We start from the raw sequence: 19,052 nt of genomic DNA on the forward strand, positions 1-19,052 counted from the left end.
ATCTCCAGGGAAATTAAAAACAAAAATAACTTAGCGAATGAGTAATTAATATCTTCTAATCATGACTCAGCACAGTTAGATTAATACCTGAGTGATCCGAGTCGTCTTAGAAATAATGCCATCGTCCAGAGTTAATGTGGTCCATTAGAAAATGAGATTATTTCGTCTCTTACTGTTGCAAATCCTGTTCGAGGAAGCCAAGTTGGAATTCCTTTGTCTGAATTTCAGTCTGAAATACAACAGTGCTATATAGCAGTTAAAGTCCGAATTTCTTAAAGAATAATTTTAAAGAGTAAGTCTGAATTAGAAGAAGAGTGTCTCCCTGTTCTTCTGTCATGGCGTTTAACACATAGGGGGATATTGGTGAATTTTTGTTTGGGTTCTCTAGCTGTGCGCCAGAATGCCACCATGTCCAATAAATTTCCCCATGATCTAGTGACACCTCCGAGTGGTGTATTCTGAAGCAATAGCATCAAGCCTAGTGAGGAGGCAGGGGAATCAAAACTCAACCTATCTGAGAGCTTAGATCAAAGATCGAAAAATTATATCCTGAAGGGTTATCACTCGGTGAGAACTTTTGGAACTGAATTTGCTCTTTCACTCTGCTTAGTTGCTTTGTTCGTTTTGTGCTCTGCATTTTATTTTAAAATTGTCAAAACAATGTCGGTATTGTCAATATTACACAAGGGTCATGTCAGAAGAAGTCCAAGCAGCTTCAATGTTTTGGTGAAAATTGGATACAACCTTTTCTAAGAAGCATAAAGAGAATAGTCCACAAACCGTATATTTGGATTGCCTTGTAGTATCTGGAAAAAAAAGGCCACTGCAAATAGAGATCTGTAAAAATAGCAATTTCTAATTCGTTGAAATTTTGAATTATTTCCAATTTGATTTTATTTTGAATTTTAAAAATATCATGAGGCTTTTCATTTAAACATAAAATTAAATATTTGAAGTATTTTGTGCTGTCAATGGAAGTATTTGAATTTTAACTTAAATATTGCATACAATATTATAATATAAAATATATTGCATTTTATACTTCATTTATATCTCATTTGTATTTATATATGTAATTTATATCTCATAAGTCATTTATGTTTCATTCATATTTCATTTATAATAAACGATAATACAAAGTGAAACATGCCTTTGAAAATTGGAAAAAATAAGTCTTTTGAAGTGACAATACCCAAGTCAAAAACATTGTTTCTAATTTATCCTCAAACCCTATTTAATCAAAATAGAAAGGCCTAAATTTTCCAAGCCTAAATATTCTGCCTTCATCAGATCAGAATTTTGTGGTGGAAGATCGCTCTGTGGGAATCGTTCTCACCACCCTGGAAATCAATGCGCGGTTCCCGTGGTGGGTAGGACCTGGCACCGTATGCATGTGGACAACCAGCAGAACCATCACAACCATGTTTGCTCTCACTGCACAGAGTTTTGAATAAATTCAAACACCAAATTACAGACATTTCCACAGGAGCATAGAGTGGGAGCTCAGTTAAATGGTCCCGTGTGGGGGCGCTAGGTTTATAAATATTGTCATGTTCTTATAAGTCACTTCTTATGCTGGTGAACTTTCTCCTGAGCTGCTGTTTGTCTTTTGTCGTTTTCTAGAGAATAGCTAACCTGCTGCCTGCGTGGTATTACAATTTCCGGGTCACCATGGTGACTTGGGGGGACCCCGAGATGAGCTGCTGTGACAGCTCCACCATCAGCTTCATAACAGGTAAGCAGTCGCCTGGAAAGAGCGTGGAAATGCTCCCAGGAGCTGAGGTGTTGGGAAAGTTTGACTTGGATGTTGTGTTTCACCTGCAGATACTTGCGAGTTAGGGTATTCAACAGCTACGTTTGGTGTTGTGGTTTTTTAAGGAAAGCTCTGAGGACTGATTTAAATTAATACATCATTTTCCAATGCAAAGGACAATGTTTGATTACTCTATTCCTGTCTTTCGTCAGCTGAATACAGGGTTCCGGGGGGACCGGTGATCCTGCTCATTTTTTTATGACAGTGTATGTTTTTAGACACTGAGAAGTTAATGGGTAAATAGTAATCTGAATTCTAACATTATGAAACATTTTTCCGTATATTTGCAATGTTTCCAAATACTTTCCCCTCCTCTTTCCCCCGCCCAGTGACCCACGGGTCATACCATGACTGCACATTAGCTAACGTGGAGTAGAGTTCTGCACTCTTAGGCAGACCGAGGCAGGTAGGATGTTCTGCAGCACATTGTTCTTGTCCTCCAGCTTTGCCTTTTCTGCTGGGTGTTTTTTTGCTCGTGCACAGTAAGGAGGGAAAGGTGCTCCTGTGATCAAGGTGCTCCACCTCGGGTTCTACCCAAGCTGGGTGGATTGGCCTTGGGAAACTGTGTGGTGCTGGCAAGTCATTCGTAATTCCATTTTTAGCTGCAGTAAATTGATATAACCCCATGGATTGCCTTCTTCCAGCTGGATCCAGCTTTGCATTTAACATACTCCATTGTCTCTTGTCAGATACTTTGGGTTTGAATCTTCAACGTGTGAAACAGATTAGCTGGAGAGGGAACAGCATACCAGAGCGCCTGTTAGTGCCTTGCCACGTGTTCCTAGCATCCTGGCTGGTGAAGTCAAAGTTCCCTGTTGAATCATTTTGGTTTTATGCACCACTGTTTAGTTCACCTTGCAGAAGGTGATTGAATGCAGTAAATAATTCAGATGCACCGTGAGAGGAAATAAAGTATGACTTGCTCTTCTTTTCCAGCTGTAGAAGTCAAATTACGAGGAAAATCAGCCTACAAGGTCTCAGCCACTCCCTCCAAAAAGCACACTAGCCTAATCCCATATTTTCTTTCAGGCGAGAGGCTAAAAAGATGTAACTGGGGAAGGAATGGAATAAGACCCATTTGCAACAATTCTTAATATAGTGCCTGTGCTCAACAGAGCTACGACAGAAAAATTATCAGTGGGTTAAGTCCTGGCTCCGCTGAAGCCAGCAGAAACCCTCCCGTCCTGAGATATCTGATCTCAGGCTGACAAATTCTGGCACTTCTCCAGTGTATCAGAAACTCATACCACCCACCAGGGCCCCGTGAAGGTTCTCCAGTGATACTCATTGTCCTTTGGCATCAGCCAGCTTTTTTGTAGCACTATAAGGAAGCAATTTTCCAGCTGGTTGGTTGCTGTATGAGGGGAGAAATGTCTTTTCCAGCCGATTAGGGTACCACTTTAAGCATTTTAGAGTGGAAATATTCCAGTGGGGCCCTAACACTTCAATGTTGTGTCTCCAGAAACCTGCAGCAGAAATGAGGGAGATGAAGGTCGTTCTAAAATATAAACTGTCATCAGGATCACTCTGGATCTCTGTATGGTGAAAGTAAAGACTATCACTGCTATTAAAAGAAAAACGGATCAACTCCTTAAATAGCAGATGTAGACAAAATCAGAACTGGATGAATCTCTTAGATAATGTCATCTACTTATTGGCAAAACCTCTCTTCAAAAAGGTCATCTGGTCTTAAGTGAAAATATCCAGCTGGAAAGTTGTACCAATGCTTAATTCCTCTCATTATCAAAGGTTTATCTTTTCTTCTGATTTCAATTTTTCTAGTTTTAATATCCAGTCCATAATTCTTGTTACACTTTTCTCTTACTGAAGAGTCACAAACCTTTTCCCCCCTCTCTGTACAGAATTTAGTTTCACTCTTTTCTGTTAATAAATTGCTTCCATCGAACTCTTCAGGTGCTCTCGCTATAAGGCATTTTCTCATGTTACTTTTTTTCCCCCACTCTGCCTCTTTAATTTTTACTGTCTTTACCAAAGTACATGAAAACTGAAAGAGTAATACCAGCCTGCTGAATACTCCTCCAGAGGCAAAATCAGCTCCCTATTCAGTGCTCTCCTGTTTGTGCATTGAGATGAATGCATTTGCTGTGGTATCACACTGGAGGTCTGTGTTGATTTACTTCTATTCTGTGGCTTCTAACAGAATTTATCATTTGGGAAGTGTTGTCTACATGCCTTTTTCCTACAGCTTTGCACCTGGTACTTTGAAATACATTTTGTCTAAGCAGGCCCAGCGTAGGGGCCAATAATGCAAATCGCAGCCCTGTCCAAGTCCTCCGCTCCTCTGGCAGTTGCCACGTGACTTGCATGATTCGTCAGCAGTGCTTTTACTTTCAGAGTATTGATGAAGGTGTTGAATAGCAGTGAGCCAGATCACAGCATTTTAAGGGGAGAATCCTAACAAAGAAATCTGATTTGATCAAATTACAAGTGCTTATCAATGGATGGTCACCGTTGAATGTGACCATTAAATACACTCCTGTCCTCTGATTGCCTTATTACTTGTAATCTCTTCAGCTTTGTCCAGGGACTGCTGTCAGGCTAACTTCTGAGAAAGTGGCATGCCAATTTTTCACGCCTGCAGGTTTGAAATGTTTGTCCCCAGTAAGTGCTGCCTTTTCACTCTTGCAGGTTACCAGAGGACTGCAGAGTTCTTTGTCACCCTCATCCTCTTTCTTTCCAGAGAGGGAACAGATGGTTTTATGGAGCGCTTGGTCCCTTTCTGCGTCATTCCAAACAACGCTACCTCCCCTGCACAGGTTGCCAGGAATTAAAACAAACAAACAAAAAAACCCCATGGAATCACAGTTTTCAGAGTTGGAAGGGACCTCTAGAGATCATCTAGTCCAACCCCCCTGCTAAAGCAGGATTGCCTAGAGCACATTACTCAGGACTGCATCCAGGCGGGTCTTGAAAATCTCCAGAGAAGGGGACTCCACAACCTCCCTGGGCAGCCTGTGCCAGTGCTCTGTTACCCTCACCGTAAAGAATTTTTTCCGTGTGTTTGAACGGAACTTCCTATGTTCTAACTTGTGCCCATTGCCCCTCGTCCTGTCACTGGGAACCATTGAAAAGAGCCTGGCTCCATCCTCCTTCAACCCACCCTTTAGATACTTGTAGGCCATAATAAGGTCTCCCCTCAGCCTTCTCTTCTCCAGGCTAAAGAGTCCCAGCTCTCTCAGCCTTTCCTCATAAGGGAGATGCTCCAAGCCCTTAATCATCTTAGTTGCCCTTCGCTGGACTCGCTCCAGCAGTTCCCTGTCCCTCTTGAACTGGGGAGCCCAAAACTGGACACAGTATTCCAGTTGCGGCCTCACCAGTGCAGAGTAGAGGGGGAGACTGACCTCCGTCGACCTACTGGCCATACTCTTCCCAAGGCAGCCCAGGATTCCATTGGTCTTTTTGGCAACAAGGGCACATTGCTGGCTCATGGATAATTTACTGTCTACTAGGACCCCCAGATCCTTCTCCTCCGAACTACTTCCCAGCAGGTCCACCCCTAACCTATCCTGGTGCTTTACACCAAAAAGCCCTAAATTTTAAAATACTAGAATGAAGGTTTTGTAGTCTTGACAGTGCACCATCTGTCAGTTCTTCTGTGTGTGACTGGAAAGCTAACCTCTGCACCTGGAACACAAGCTTGATTTTTTTTAAAACAAAGCAGAACGATCATCTGGGAGTTTGGGACCGCACCTTGCAGAAAGCTCAGAGCAGAGAAACCAATTCCCTAACGCAGGATCCCACTGCTTGTGTGGGGTCTATTGTGAGGCCGGGGCTTTACTGAACTGTAGTAGCTGGAATGAAAAGGGTATTACAAGAGGCCAGATGAGATACAGCTCTCTCCCACAACAACTGGCCAGATGTCCCCAGGAGAAAGAGGGAGATGTGGGGGATCCCAGAGACAGCATTAGTTCTCTCAGGCTCCCGCAGCAATAGTTGCACGCTGTTGTTTTAACGCAGGGAGAGATTGTGGCGCTGCCAGTCTTGCTGTGGTGACTAACGAGTTTTTAATGCCACCTGCTGTAAACAGCTGGATTTAAAGCAATCATAAGCAAAGGCACTTTAGACCACCAAGATTTTCTTTTACAAGGAGAATGCTTTTAGCTTTGAAGAAGCAAAAAGAGTAAGAAAGACAGACTCTTGGTGTTGGTGAGTACCACCCCGTCTGCTGGTCCCGGGGATGCTTCCAGCTGTCACTTCGGGCCAGGTCAGCAACGGGCTATAACTTCCTACAGCCCCTCTGTGCCATGCAGCTCCCAGTGGGACATGGTGTGAGGGGGGGTGGATCGCGCGAGCCCTGGCCCTTAGTCTCATTTCACATATCCTGGACATTCATTGCCAGATACCTAAAGTAAACAGCTGTGTGAACATTAAGAGGGAAAGCATGTCATCGATATTTAGGTATAGCGGGAAATTATTATTAGTGTATAAAGGTTCATGCCGGTCGTGACATTAAATTGTAAGGAATCCTCGCGTAGGGATGGACCAGGAACTCTAGAAATTGAAAGAAGCATTAGTGCAAAGATTTTATGTTAAATAAGGTTGCTTCCTCTCAACAGCATAAAGGGACATTCTCAAGATTAATTTGAGAGAATAGTCTTACTAAACGTTTCTAAATGGGCCTAAATTGTCCGTGCATTGTATTTGCTGCCTTCCTCAGCGATTACTTCAGTAAATCGGTTCGCTAACGAATGTTGCTGCAGTGCAATAGTCATAGAAGCCTTCGTGAAAGCAGCAGTGACATCTTGTGGCCCCTTCAAACAGACCCGAGCTCGGAGTCCATCCTGCGTTTCATCTCGGCTGCTGGCACCCAGGGCTCTGGTGGTGGGAAGGGTCCTCTCGCCAGGCAGCTGTATCTCAGCTGCCTTTGCACAGACCCGCTGGACTCAGCAGAGGAAGATCAACCTAAACCATTCTATGATTCGGTCACTCAGCCTGTACCTTATCGTTTTCCCTATGGCGCTCCTAAAGAATCTGCCAAGCGCGCAGATTGGTACACTTCCCTGTCTTATCCAGGTTATGCCACTGCTATCACTTTGAGAGGAGGGTTGTGATCTTTACTGATTGCTGACTTGCACTTCTGGGTCTCCACCAAGATTTAACTTAAACCCTAAGTGGGGACCTGCACTGCCGAATTAGGCAATCAAGGTGAGCTCACCAGCTATTCTCCCTCTGCAATTAACAGAGAGGCACCACCAGGAGGTAATTCTCTTAGTCATCTTAAATACCCGTGTTAGGAGGAGAGGAGTTGGGTTGAAGGCTGCTGTTTGTGTTCAGGGGCTGCACAGGGAGCCAAGGACTTGCTGGCAGCTCCAGAGCAAGACAAGCCATCGAATGGGCTGAGGGGGCTGCGGTGGGGCAGGCTGGGCTGTGCGGCGCAGGGGACAGCGCTGGGCAGGAGCTGGGTAGGAGCTGGGTGTGTGGAGGAAGAGGAGGGGCGGCAGCTGCTCCACCTGATACCTGCTGATGTAGCCACCATATGCCTGTAGGCTAGACACTTGGTGCTTAGATGGCTGTTAGCTGGCTGCGGTCTTCTGTGGTGGTGGGACTTTCACCCAGGCAACACAGGTGGCCATAACTTTTCATGCAAAAAGATGTTCTTTGGAACACTGCAGGTTTAGAGCTTTTTCTCCTAGGAAGATGCAAACTCTGTGAACAGGTTTTTTTTGTTTTTTGTTTTTTTTTCCTATGGAAAAGCAATCCAAATTATTCAGTGTGACAACTCTTCTTTATTACTCACTGATTGTCATTTCTTTTCAGTGCTATAATACAGTGCAGCAATCTCTGAGGCTTTTAACTTGACTTTGAATCCTGGTTGTAAATGTTGACTCAAAAAATGGTTTATATCAGCCAGTAGCTTCATGATTATTTTTTTTTTCCAAACTGAAAGATTGCAAACCAAAGTATATTTTTATTCAGAATATTCCCCGGGTTAAATGCTATTTTTCATTTCTTTCAGCTGGCACTCAGGTGCAGATGCTTTTACTAATATGTTTTTGCTATCTTTATGATACTCTTTTCCCACCAGTATCCTTTGGCAGTTTGTTACTGGACTTGGTAATTAACTGTGTTAGACCCTGCCTGTAATACATTTGCCTTCTTCCTTCAGCACCAGTGGCACCTGAGATTACCTCCATAGAATATTACAACCACCTTTTGTATGTCACCTGGACCTATGGAGGAGATGGTACTGACCTTTCCCATTCCAGAATGCTGCATTGGATGGTCGTTGCAGAAGGAAAGAAAAAAATCAAGAAGAGTGTAAGTACGAATGGGGAAGGCATCGCACATTTCCCTGTATTATTTTTTTGCTGAGTTGGTAGCTTTGTAATACAAAGTTTAAGCAAGTTAATTAAGATTGGTAGAAGCCTGATTAGTTAAAGTTATTTCACAGCTTTAGCGTGCACTTCCAAAGACTCAAACTCTCAAAACAGCCCGTGGACAAAATGGTTCTATGGTGATCCACTGCAACTGTTGATATTTTAGGTGAGAATTTAAAAATAGCTTATTACATTTCTGAGTTGCAGACAATAAAACATAAAGAGTATTTTTGAGTGAACAGACACTGTCCTTTCAATTTCTATTAAACAATAACCAGACTACATTACTAGCTGAGTTTTTTTTAGTTCATTCAGGGCAGGTACTATCACTTCCTATTTCCTGACTTCATCAAACGGATATTCTTATAACTTATGTGGTTTTCATTTTCTGTTTAAATACAAGTTCCACCAACTGATGGAATGAGGATTTCACCCAGAATGTATGCACTTCTTAGAAAACTTGCCAGATGTTAAGATGTGTTCTTGGCACATTCTCTTGAACTGTGAACATATTTAAAAATCACTTAGAAAAAGATATCTGGGGTTTCCAATTATGGATTAAAGTCATGCTGCTGCAGGGTACCGAAACATGTCTTTAACCTGAAGCAGAAGAGCAGCCCCTGAACATAGGGTAAGAAGTATTTGAAATAGCGGAGGAGCACCACAGCACAGGAGCGTATACAGCCAGCAATGTTCCTTCTTGCAGCCTATAGCCTGTGACTGTCATCTTCTACACCACTACTGATCTTTTAATCATTGACAGACCAGACACTTGAGTAAGTGCCTGGACTTTCTCAAGCGAAGACTCGGCAGATGCTGGGTTGGAAGTGGATTTTCAGCATAAGTGCAAATTCATCAGCGGTTTTCACTTGGATTTCTATGCAGCACCCTGGCTTTCATTGGATTCCTAGTGGCTGCAAGAGTGCACCCATCTGGAGCTTGTTGCAGCATGAATCTAATTACGTGATTAGTAAAACTGTTCAAAAACATGACATTTCTGAACAGCAGGAACTTCCAATATTTGGATCTTCATTTCAAATGAGGAAGAAAACTCCACTTTTTTTTTTTCCTACAAACAAAATATTCTAACAATTGAATTCTAAAAAAATTTTACTGTGATAACCCTCTTCTCTCTTCCTTCCAAAAGTCATGTTCTCTGCAAGGTTATTATTCTTCCAGGAAAAATTTGATTTCTGTGCCATTCAACTTCATTGAATATGAAAAACCTAAATTAAATAAACATAAAATAAATATGGAATATGAAAATAAATTAAAAATAATATTGAATATGTAATTTTAGTTTAAATAAAAGATTAAAACTAGATTGTATCTACAATTGAGTATATCTGCAAATGAAACTTCAAACCCTTAGGAATGTCTGTAGAAATGTTTGTCTTTATATTATTTTCAGGACAAGGGAACTCACAAAGCATTCTTTAGGAAATTCCTGCAACAATCTATTTATAGTTAACTTTTATGGTCCTGCTTATATCTAAATGGGGTACATGCTTGCAAGCTTCAGGGTGTACCTGTTCTCCTAAATTCTGTTAGTCACTTTCAGAAATGGTTTCCTTTAAAAATCATACTATATTGTAATCTCTTTATCTGATTTATTAAGATTGTTCAGACTGTTATTATGGTTGTTTGTCTTGTGGGATAACTAAAATAAATAGGTAACACTATCAGGCAAGTATGACTTTTTCTTCCTGCTATTTGTGTACTTCCCAAGAGCCTGTAGAAGTTGGTCAGTTTTTAGAGAAGTGATAAAAATAACATGCATAGTCCTGTTAGTCTTTATTCAGAACTGTCTATCTCGCTTGGAACTGAAAACTTCAGCCTGAAAATTAAGTGACTATGAAAACCAGCATGAGATTCCTGAATGTGCCCTTTGTAGATAGTCTACAAGTGCTCTGAAAACAGTCTGTTGCAGTATCTGAGTCTGTGTCCTTCTCCATGACCCTGGAGAAATGGGGAGCTTACTCACCCCTAAAATAACAGGCAGAAGTGATTCCTGATCTTTTGAAGCTCAGCTCAGCTTTGGATCATATCTGGTTTCAAACTTGCAGATGACTGAAGGTCTATTGTCAAGTCAACAGGTCTCCAGGTGGGTGTTAGTCTTGCCCAGCCAGACTTAATTTGCAGGTTCTTAGAATACGTAAAGGCTTGCCTATATGCGCCTTGTGTACTCTTCTCGGAGATAGCTGATCAGATTTAAATTCCTGTAACATTGCAATGGACTCAAATACGTGGTTTGGTTAACATTTTGCGCAACTCGAAAAACCTAGGTTCAAGAGTGCTTTCATTGGTGTGAGGGAGATTTTCTCTCCTCCGTAAATTTTCACCGGTCATACAGAAAATATGGCCTAAGATTGTCTTCTCTCTGCATTGTGATATTCTCCTGAGCATTGCGGCTTTCCACAGTTGGCCTCAGTGGGAACTGGTTCATGTAACAAGTCTAGAGTATACAGAAGACATCAACTGTGACGCATAGAACTTTCTTTGTAGTATATTAAGTGACCAGATTAATTTTACGAGAAGGATGTCTGGTTTGGGTAATATTTAACAGTTGGTGTCTATAATTATTGTAGGTAACACGCAATGTGATGACTGCAGTGTTGAGCTTGCCTCCGGGGGACATTTACAACCTTTCAGTGACTGCTTGTACTGAAAGAGGCAGCAATACTTCCCTGCCCCAGCTTGTGAAATTGGGTAAGAAATGCTTGTTTGTAAACTAGAAACTCACTTATTCTCTCATTTGACTGTAAAAGTAACTCTGTCAGCAGATTCAGCATCTTCCTAGTTTTGGTGTCATGTACCTGTGACTGCATTTCTCTTGCAAAGCTGCAATTTTCACCTCACCTAGCTGTGAAGACTGTCTCATTCCTGTACGTGAAGCTATTCTCCTAAAATAGTATTACTTAAAAGGAGCAAGAGTGGCAGAATCTGGCTGTAAGAGGAAGCAGGAGAGTGGGAATCGCTTAACACCTTGCTGGGAGAACAACTCTGCTTTGTATTTGCTTCCTGACAGTCTTGAACTCAGGCAGGTTTTGGGAACAGCGACTCAGGTTTCACAGCTGAACTTTTCCATACAAAGCAGAACCTTCCTTGGTTTTGACAAGCCGATTTCTGGGTCTGCACTCTGCCACCGGTCTGCTTTCCTGTCTCCTCTCCTCTTTCTCTGGACATCTCCATAGTCTTCCAACACCAAAAATGTACCCTTAAATACAAACCAATGACAGTGCTCTTTTAAAGAAGCAATCAGATTCATGGCTGTGGAACACGGCATCGTTCTAAGAGAAATATGTGTAATCTACTCATAGAAACAAACAAACAAAAAGACTTCAGAACTTCACCTCTTAGGTTGGCTTTGAAATATAACTTTCTGCCTAACATCTTCCTTTACCTGTGAGGAAGACTGGACACTATGCCATTATACCTTCAGAGATTTTACTCTGCTTTTGCACACACATAGAATTGTTGAGCCCTAGATACCTAAAACTGAAATTTTGAAGTGTGTCCAACTGCTTTTACAGGTGTTAACTCCACTGTGAAGGTGGGTAAAGAAGAGTTAGTAACTTCAAACTGGATTATCTTCTCTACATGCATAATAAACTTTTTCTGAGTGACAGTGAAAGAAGTTAAAGGACTCCATAATTTCTAATTGAGTTAGAGGTCTTGAAGCAATCATTGTCTTTTCGTCTCTCTAAATAGCTCTTACTCAAATCTCTTGAACAGTACTGGGGCAAGCAGTACAGCCATAAGAATCTGAAGTTCTTCCAGGTCTTTTCACCACAGGAGATATTTGAAAAATGTAGACAAATTCCATGGATTTTCCTCTTCCCTATGGAAGTTCTGTTCACTGTTTTCTCCATGTCTTGTGTCTGTACGCGGAGTTACACGTGTGTAAGTCTTTGTTCCCAGGACTGAGTGAGTGGATATGTGAGGATGAGTAGATCCCCCTGTCTACCATTGTCCAAATATTTTAGGGGAGTATTTCAAAATATCGGCTAGCTTTATCTATCAGACAGGTCCACGGTTGCCATGTATTATTCATGTTGTGCACCCTGCAGCCTAGTTCTAGTTGCTTATGGACAGGCAGGCTATTATTGAATTGGTAAAGTTGTTTTGCTCTTGCTCTTTCATTGACAGCAAAGAGAAGGTGGAATGAATTCCATTTCGATAAATCACTTCTAGACTTCCGGGTTTGGGGTTTTTGTTGGTTTAGGTTTTTGTTTTTTTTTTTCTTTTTTCTTTATGCTGTTTGGATTTTGAATAGACACCAGTAAGGTTATTTTACCAGAGGCTTTCCTCCTCTCTGTTTCTGAGGGAGCAATGGGAGTTGTAATTAGCAGTAGTGGGAACTGACTCTAAGTGATAGACGACTCAGCACTTGGCAGTCACTTAAGCATTCCTGCCAAATGTTCTTCCCTCCATGATGTTTGCTTCATCCTGGCAACTTTCCACTTGCAGAAAAATCAAACCATTTGCTGAAGGCAAAAGGAGGATTTGCTTGGGATGGTGCCCAGATGCAAAACTCTTATTTTAATTGAGGCCATTTTTTTTACCTGGAGTGAAGGCTGGAATGTGTTTCTGCATCCAAGAGCAGATATATGGGTGTAATTAAGGGAGAGGGATGCTTTCCTATCTAGTTCTGGGACAACATGTGCACTGCAATCCCCGTGACACAGAAGAAGCCACGTGAATGTACCTCAGTCCCTACCCTGCTTTCCTCAGTGCTCTCCCTAATGCCAATATAATCTTGGCAGCCTCCAACCCTAGAACACTGATCTGATTGTCTGAGGATCAGATATGTCTCCAAAATGTCTATAAGCACTTAAAGTCCTTTGTGCCAGGTTTTTTTGAGGCGGATCTTGCATATCCTATCCAGGCTCCCGTGACAGCATCTCACAGAATGAGAATAACAAATTATTTGTGAAGGGAGAAAATAAGAGCAAAATGTTGTTGTACATAGTATATTGCGTGTAGTGTGTCAAGATCTTGTCATTCTCAAACAAGGACCTGATTCCAACTTTCATTAAACATCCATCAATGAGGAAATGCGAAAACTCTGGAGAACAGCTTGGGAATGTACAACCCAAAACTTGCACTCTCTAAAGGCAAAACAAAGGGGCCCAGGGTGCCTGAGGCATTGAAAGCTAGGGATTGCCAGTACCCGTTGTGTGAGGTCTTCAGGATGAAAATCAGGATCAAGCCTTGGTCTTTAAATAATCTTGTGGAAAAAAAGTACATCTCGTCTTAACCCCTTGCCTGGGCTGGTTGCTTTTCTCCTTGCTCTTCAAGGTTACCCCTCTTGTCCTCATGTGCTTTCCACACTCCAGGTTGGCTCAAGGTGGGGTTGCAGTGAGGTGTGGCTCAAGGTGGGGTTGCAGTGAGGTGTGGCCTCTGCTTGGAGGTCAGCATGGCCTCCTGCAGGCCTCTGCCCACCCAGCCATGTGGGTCAGCAGGTGGGGAGGTGGCCCTGAGGGGGGACAGCTGAGGCCACCCCACGTGGGGCCAGGGGCGCTGGGTGCAGACCCTTGGCCGTGTTTCACAGCATCTCTGATGCCATCTCTCCCAGGAGACCCCCAGCAGTCCTCCTATCACAGGGTCGTCTCCTCCTCGCCACATAGGAACCCCAGTGCATTGTATGTCTTTGCCCATGGCAAGTTCCTCCAGCACAACAGCAACAAAAATCAAAGCAATAAATTGAAGACCCCCAAAATCTGGACCTCTGTATTCAGTGAGGAGAGAAAACTCCTGCAGCAAACTGAAATGAGTGCAGACCCAATGGCCCTTAAATCTTAGCCTAGAGGGAAAGAAAAAAGGGGGGGGGGGGGGGGGGGGGAAGGGACTACAAGATTTTTTTTTAAAGAACTGGTAATTAACTAAATATTTTCTCTGCTACAATTAAATGAACCTAGACATTCTTCACTTCTGGGAAGCTCCTTCTTTATCACCTTCTGGGGCAGGTTTTGTGAAGAAAAGCTTTCTCAGGCCAAATATGTTGCTAACAGGTGGACAGCCATCTTCTCCCAAAAGAGTTTCTGCTAACATCGTTCTATTAATAGAATATGCTGATCATCCTCAAACAAGGGCTCTGCTGAAAAGGGAAGTGAAGTAATTATCCAACTGTCCAAATAGAGAACAGTTTAAATAGAGAAGAAAAACCAAGACACTTTATCATCTTCCTATTTTACAGTGGTAGTTTATCATCATGAGAGGCAGGGCTTTACATTGGCAGGTTTTATCTGAAGGAAATGAAAGATAGAAGGGCATCAGGCATTGCTTTTATTTTTGTTCAAGGCTTCCTCTTCTCAGTTGTCTGGAAACTTAAAGATAAGCTTAATAAAAGGAGATTTTCTCTTAACCAGAGCCAGCCCCTCCAAAATCACTGTTTGCTGTCAATAAGACTCAGACCTCCGTGACTCTGCTGTGGGTGGAAGAAGGAGTGGCTGATTTCTTTGAAGTCTACTGCCAGCAGGCTGGATCTGGTCAGGAAACAAAAGTCCAGGTATGTAGGAATCTCTTCTTTGGTTTCTGCTCTTCACCTCTGAAAGTGAGACTGGACCTTGCACCTTTCTCAGTTGTGGTCTGCTGCTTCGCATTTGTGTGTAAAGCCCAATGACATTTTATGCTCAGTACCAGGTTAGATCAAGGTGGTTCAGAATAAAACCTTTGAAAGCTAAACTACTAAAGCATTTCAAATACCAAAATATTTTGTTATTTTGCAATATTAACATTGGCTTCTGTCTTATTGATGAGACTATTACTAGTTGAACAGAAGCTATGTGCATCCTACAGGTTGTCAGTCTTTGGCTAGTCATGAAAATGGCTCCAATATCCAGTGCAAAACCTAAAAGGCCACAAAACTAAGGGAATGTCAATGGGCAGGAAAGGAAAAATGGTCAGGTAGCTTGGTAAGGAACGGGAAAAATAGACATATTCAGATGCCATGAGATCTTTTATGCAGCATTTAATTATTTCTGGCTTACTTTATTCCTGGTTTTGAAAAGTGTTAACTGAAGTTCAGTAGGACCTTCACTGCTATTCAAAGAGCACCTTGATGCTGCAAATGTGGCTGCTTCTCATGAATTTTGTCTCTTAGGGTATTTCCTGTGAGACCCACTTTCTCAGCCTCACAAATGAACTTCCTTTTCTCTCTGTCCAGTTAGGTACCTGTGCTCAGCAGCTACCTGAATATCTGAGTGTCTAGGTTGGTAGCTTTGGTCAGTGAAGAATAGAGCAGTAATAGTTTTAATTCCTTCACGTTTGATGCTGTGCAACATAGGAGGCTTATTTTGAGGTTTAGCTGATGGTATAGTGATTCACTGTGATTACATGCCATGGAACATCATTCTGTCATGGGGACTGTCACACATAATGGGATATCATTCAGGAAAAAGTAAAAAATAACCCACTCAGACCACTGATTATCCCAAGAGACACATACACTCTTTAATCTTATGGAAGACCAATCTGAATTACTTAATATTCTGTTTTAAATTGAGAAAGGCACTTTAATCGTTTGAATAGTTTGGATTCCCCATCTAGATTCCTGCTTTTTCACAGTGAATAGCTAAAGATTGTGGTGTCATTTTCCACTTAGCAGAGATTCAAAATAATGATATGATCCGGCAAGGAAGGTAGCACAGGATTTGCAGCTTTAGTGCAGAGCAGATCTGTTTTAAGAACATCAGGAAAAGACTGCTCCATTTGGCAGGAGCTTCTGTGGGTGTCTCGTTTGTTGACATGAACATCTGGCACTGGGAAATGCACAGATATTGTCATCTTACTTCTCATTAGATCCATCACTCTTTTTTCTGTCTCTATGAAAAAAGGGGAAGGGCTTCTTTTTGGACTGTAAAAAAGAATGCTTTCTCATTAGGCTGGTGAAAATTCTTCACTCGTGATTTTCCATGCTAATTATGTGAACATTTTTGTCCCTTTTCTCCATTTTTAAATCAGGAAAATGAAAAGCAAGAGCTTTTCCCCTTTGAACATTTTGATTTTTTTCTTGACTAATTTACATTTCCCAGATGGGAAAGGGGGAAAAAAAACATCCAAATCCAATTGGCAAGCTGTGGCCCCTCCTTTCAGCTCAAGGAATATAAGTCCCCTCCCTCACACTCATGTGCATGTGATTCCATCTGTGTAATGTACCTCAGAATTGCACTGCAACAGGAACCCTTGCGAGTCTAGAAGGAGCCCGCGAATGACAACAGGACAGTGCAAAATATCAGTGCTCAGGACTTGCTATGGGATCTTGCATTCCCCATCCGGAGTGAGTTCATTCATAAAACTTCTCCTTGTTCCCTTTCTAAACCACAGGACCAGTCTCGCTATTTTCGCATCTGCAACCCACCCCTGGTTGTGCTGGAGAGTACAGAAAAGCTTCTGAGGACCTTAAGGAGCTATACCTTTAAGTCAATGCATGTGTTGTATTTGTTTTCTTTTGCCTTATCAGCATTTATGAAACACAATGTTTTAATTACTATGTCCCTGGTAAACACTTTTGTGTAAAGATATTCTGTAAAGAGTTTCGATTTCCTAGAAAAACTGAGGTGTGGGATATCTGATCATGGTTACTACCCAAATGCTTTGCTCTAGCTTTGTTTTCACCTTGGCCACGTGAAGATCACCGACTCCTTGGGTAGGCTCGATGATCTTAAAGGTCCCTTCCAACCTAGCTGATTCTATGAAAGGCTCACAGCTCTTCACGTCCAGAGGAACTGACTCAGAGGCAGAGATCACAGAATTACAGAAGGGTCAGGGTTGGAAGAGACCTCTGGAGATCATCTAGTCCAATCTCCCTGCCAGAGCAGGGCCACCTACAGCAGGTTGCACAAGACGACGTCCAGGCAGGTTTTGAATGTCTCCAGTGTGGGAGACTCCACAACCTCTCTGGGCAGCCTGTTCCAGTGCTCCGCCACCCTCGAAGTAAAGAAGTTCCTCCTCATGTATGCATGCAAGGGTGTGGAGGTTGTGACTACCTTGGCCACACTTTGGATAAAAATAACTTTATTTTCCTCCTACCTGTATGTCTTACTAACCAGAGCTCATGAGCTCTGCCCATCTCTGGGGATGCCCTGGAGGTCACAGTGCGTGTGCCCGACCAACCCCTTATGAGCCACCCTCCTACCCTCCCCAAGGGGCCCTGGGGCTCTCTGGGGTGCTCTGGGCTGTTCCTGCTGCTGTCTTCACCCCTGTTCCTCTTCTCTCTTCTGCCAGACTGCCAGGATACCTGCCAATTTTCAAGGGCAGGCCCCGGTTGCCTTCCCTGGGTTTCAAAGTGCTGGTTTCTTTTACCGGATCTGACTTTACCTGGTCAAATATATGGGTGGAGAGGGGAGCACTCATTTGTGCTCTTGTGTTTACAGGAGAGGCAAACTTCTGTGTATTTTTCCCCGTGTCTGCAGGAACCTGTCACTGTCTCTTCACATGTAGTGACCATTTCCAGTCTAACCCCTGCCACGTCCTACAACTGCAGCGTGACCACCTTCAGCCACAATAGCCCCAGCATCCCCACTTTCATTGCGGTTTCCACCATGGGTAAGCAGCACTTGCCTGCTTTCTTCTTCCTCCTCCAGCTGCAACATCTGTTTCTCCTTGGTTTTTAAAGCTGCTTTTGGTAATGCTGGCCCCAGAGGTTGTTTATATCATGGAAAGGATGACAGATGTGGATGAAACAGGATGGGGAAGCACCATTAGAAAGTTCTTAGAAAAATCCCCTCGGGGGGGGTGGGGGTGGGGGTGGGGTGGTGGCTTGGAAAAATATAAACTAGAGGCTCAGTTCTCTACTGGGTTTTAGAAATCAGGGACCTAATTTCTGGTGTCAAGGCTGAACATCAGGGTACTGCTTGATGACATTTATGAAAAAAAAATGTCTTCTCAGCCAAGTCCAAACAAGAGGAAAATCAGAGTTATCAGCTGCTAAGGCAAAAAAGATGCTCTCTGCTTTTGGTGAGGAAGTGGAGATGGGGCGAGAGAGAAGGAGGAGGGCCACTGCAGGATCTCGAGCAATTATACCCCAAAGGGATTGCTCCTGATGGAGGCTCCCCAGGCACATCGTGAAGCCTTGGTTCTGTACTGACTCTGAATAAAGAATATTAGTGCTGAACTGCCCAGAACACTGGATTTCTCTTTAAAATCTCCCGTTCAGGGTGATCGGTGTCATCCCTGCTTACTTAGGGAGTCATGTAGCTTTAGTCACTGGTCCTACACATCACACACCACTCCATGCTGGAGTTCAGTGTCTGATACTTATCTTAAACATCTCCATGATTTTTAATCTTAAAAAAGCTTCTCTGGACAACTGTGAATGTAAAGTTATTCTGAGCAAGTACTGATGAGAGGGATTATTACATAATGAGCAGAATGGGGTATGTGGTCTCATAGTAGTACAGTCAATAAGCATGTATATTGAACAAAAATAAATCAAGGTTCTGTTATTGAGTTGATTCCAGCTCTTATTTAAAACAGAGTATTTTGTTAAGATTTATTTGCCAAAGTAATTCAATCAATTTCAACCAAGTATATTACAGAGCATTAGCCTGTTATTTTGCTTTTGGGTCAGAAAAAGTATTGATTATTGGTGAACAACTTCAGAGTGGAAATGTGCTTTGGAGGCATAGATGATGAATATCTGTATTTTATATTTCCTTCACCATTTTGTCTTGTGTTATGAATGTCAGTTAAAAAGGGGAAAAAAAACAAACAAACAATCGGAACATACCAAAGTTTAACAAAATTCCAGAGTGAAGTAATTTCCCCACAGAAATTTTGTAGGAGCAATAATTAGTCAAAACCTCCCTTTATCTCTAGTGGTAGATTTTTCTCTCTGTAACACTCCAGGCTGAATGAGATCAGCGCAGCAAAATAACATTGTCATCATTTGGGGCAGG

General features: G+C 42.4%; 1 protein-coding gene across 1 annotated transcript in view; it reads left to right on the forward strand.

Annotated features, from left to right (window-relative positions):
- The window catches only part of PTPRO (protein tyrosine phosphatase receptor type O), a gene marked incomplete at both ends in the record, with an annotated part of 160,891 nt that overhangs the window by 117,610 nt on the left and 24,229 nt on the right, over positions 1-19,052 (forward strand). The window contains 5 exons of the mRNA XM_082490674.1: positions 1,624-1,735; positions 7,941-8,092; positions 10,740-10,860; positions 14,523-14,662; positions 17,568-17,700. Of these exons, the coding sequence (XP_082346800.1) occupies positions 1,624-1,735; positions 7,941-8,092; positions 10,740-10,860; positions 14,523-14,662; positions 17,568-17,700 (658 nt within the window). The remainder of the gene's footprint in view (positions 1-1,623; positions 1,736-7,940; positions 8,093-10,739; positions 10,861-14,522; positions 14,663-17,567; positions 17,701-19,052) is intronic.

This window comes from Vanellus vanellus, assembly GCF_965231255.1.
Source record: "Vanellus vanellus genome assembly, chromosome: 1".
Classification (NCBI taxonomy): Eukaryota; Metazoa; Chordata; class Aves; order Charadriiformes; family Charadriidae; genus Vanellus; species Vanellus vanellus.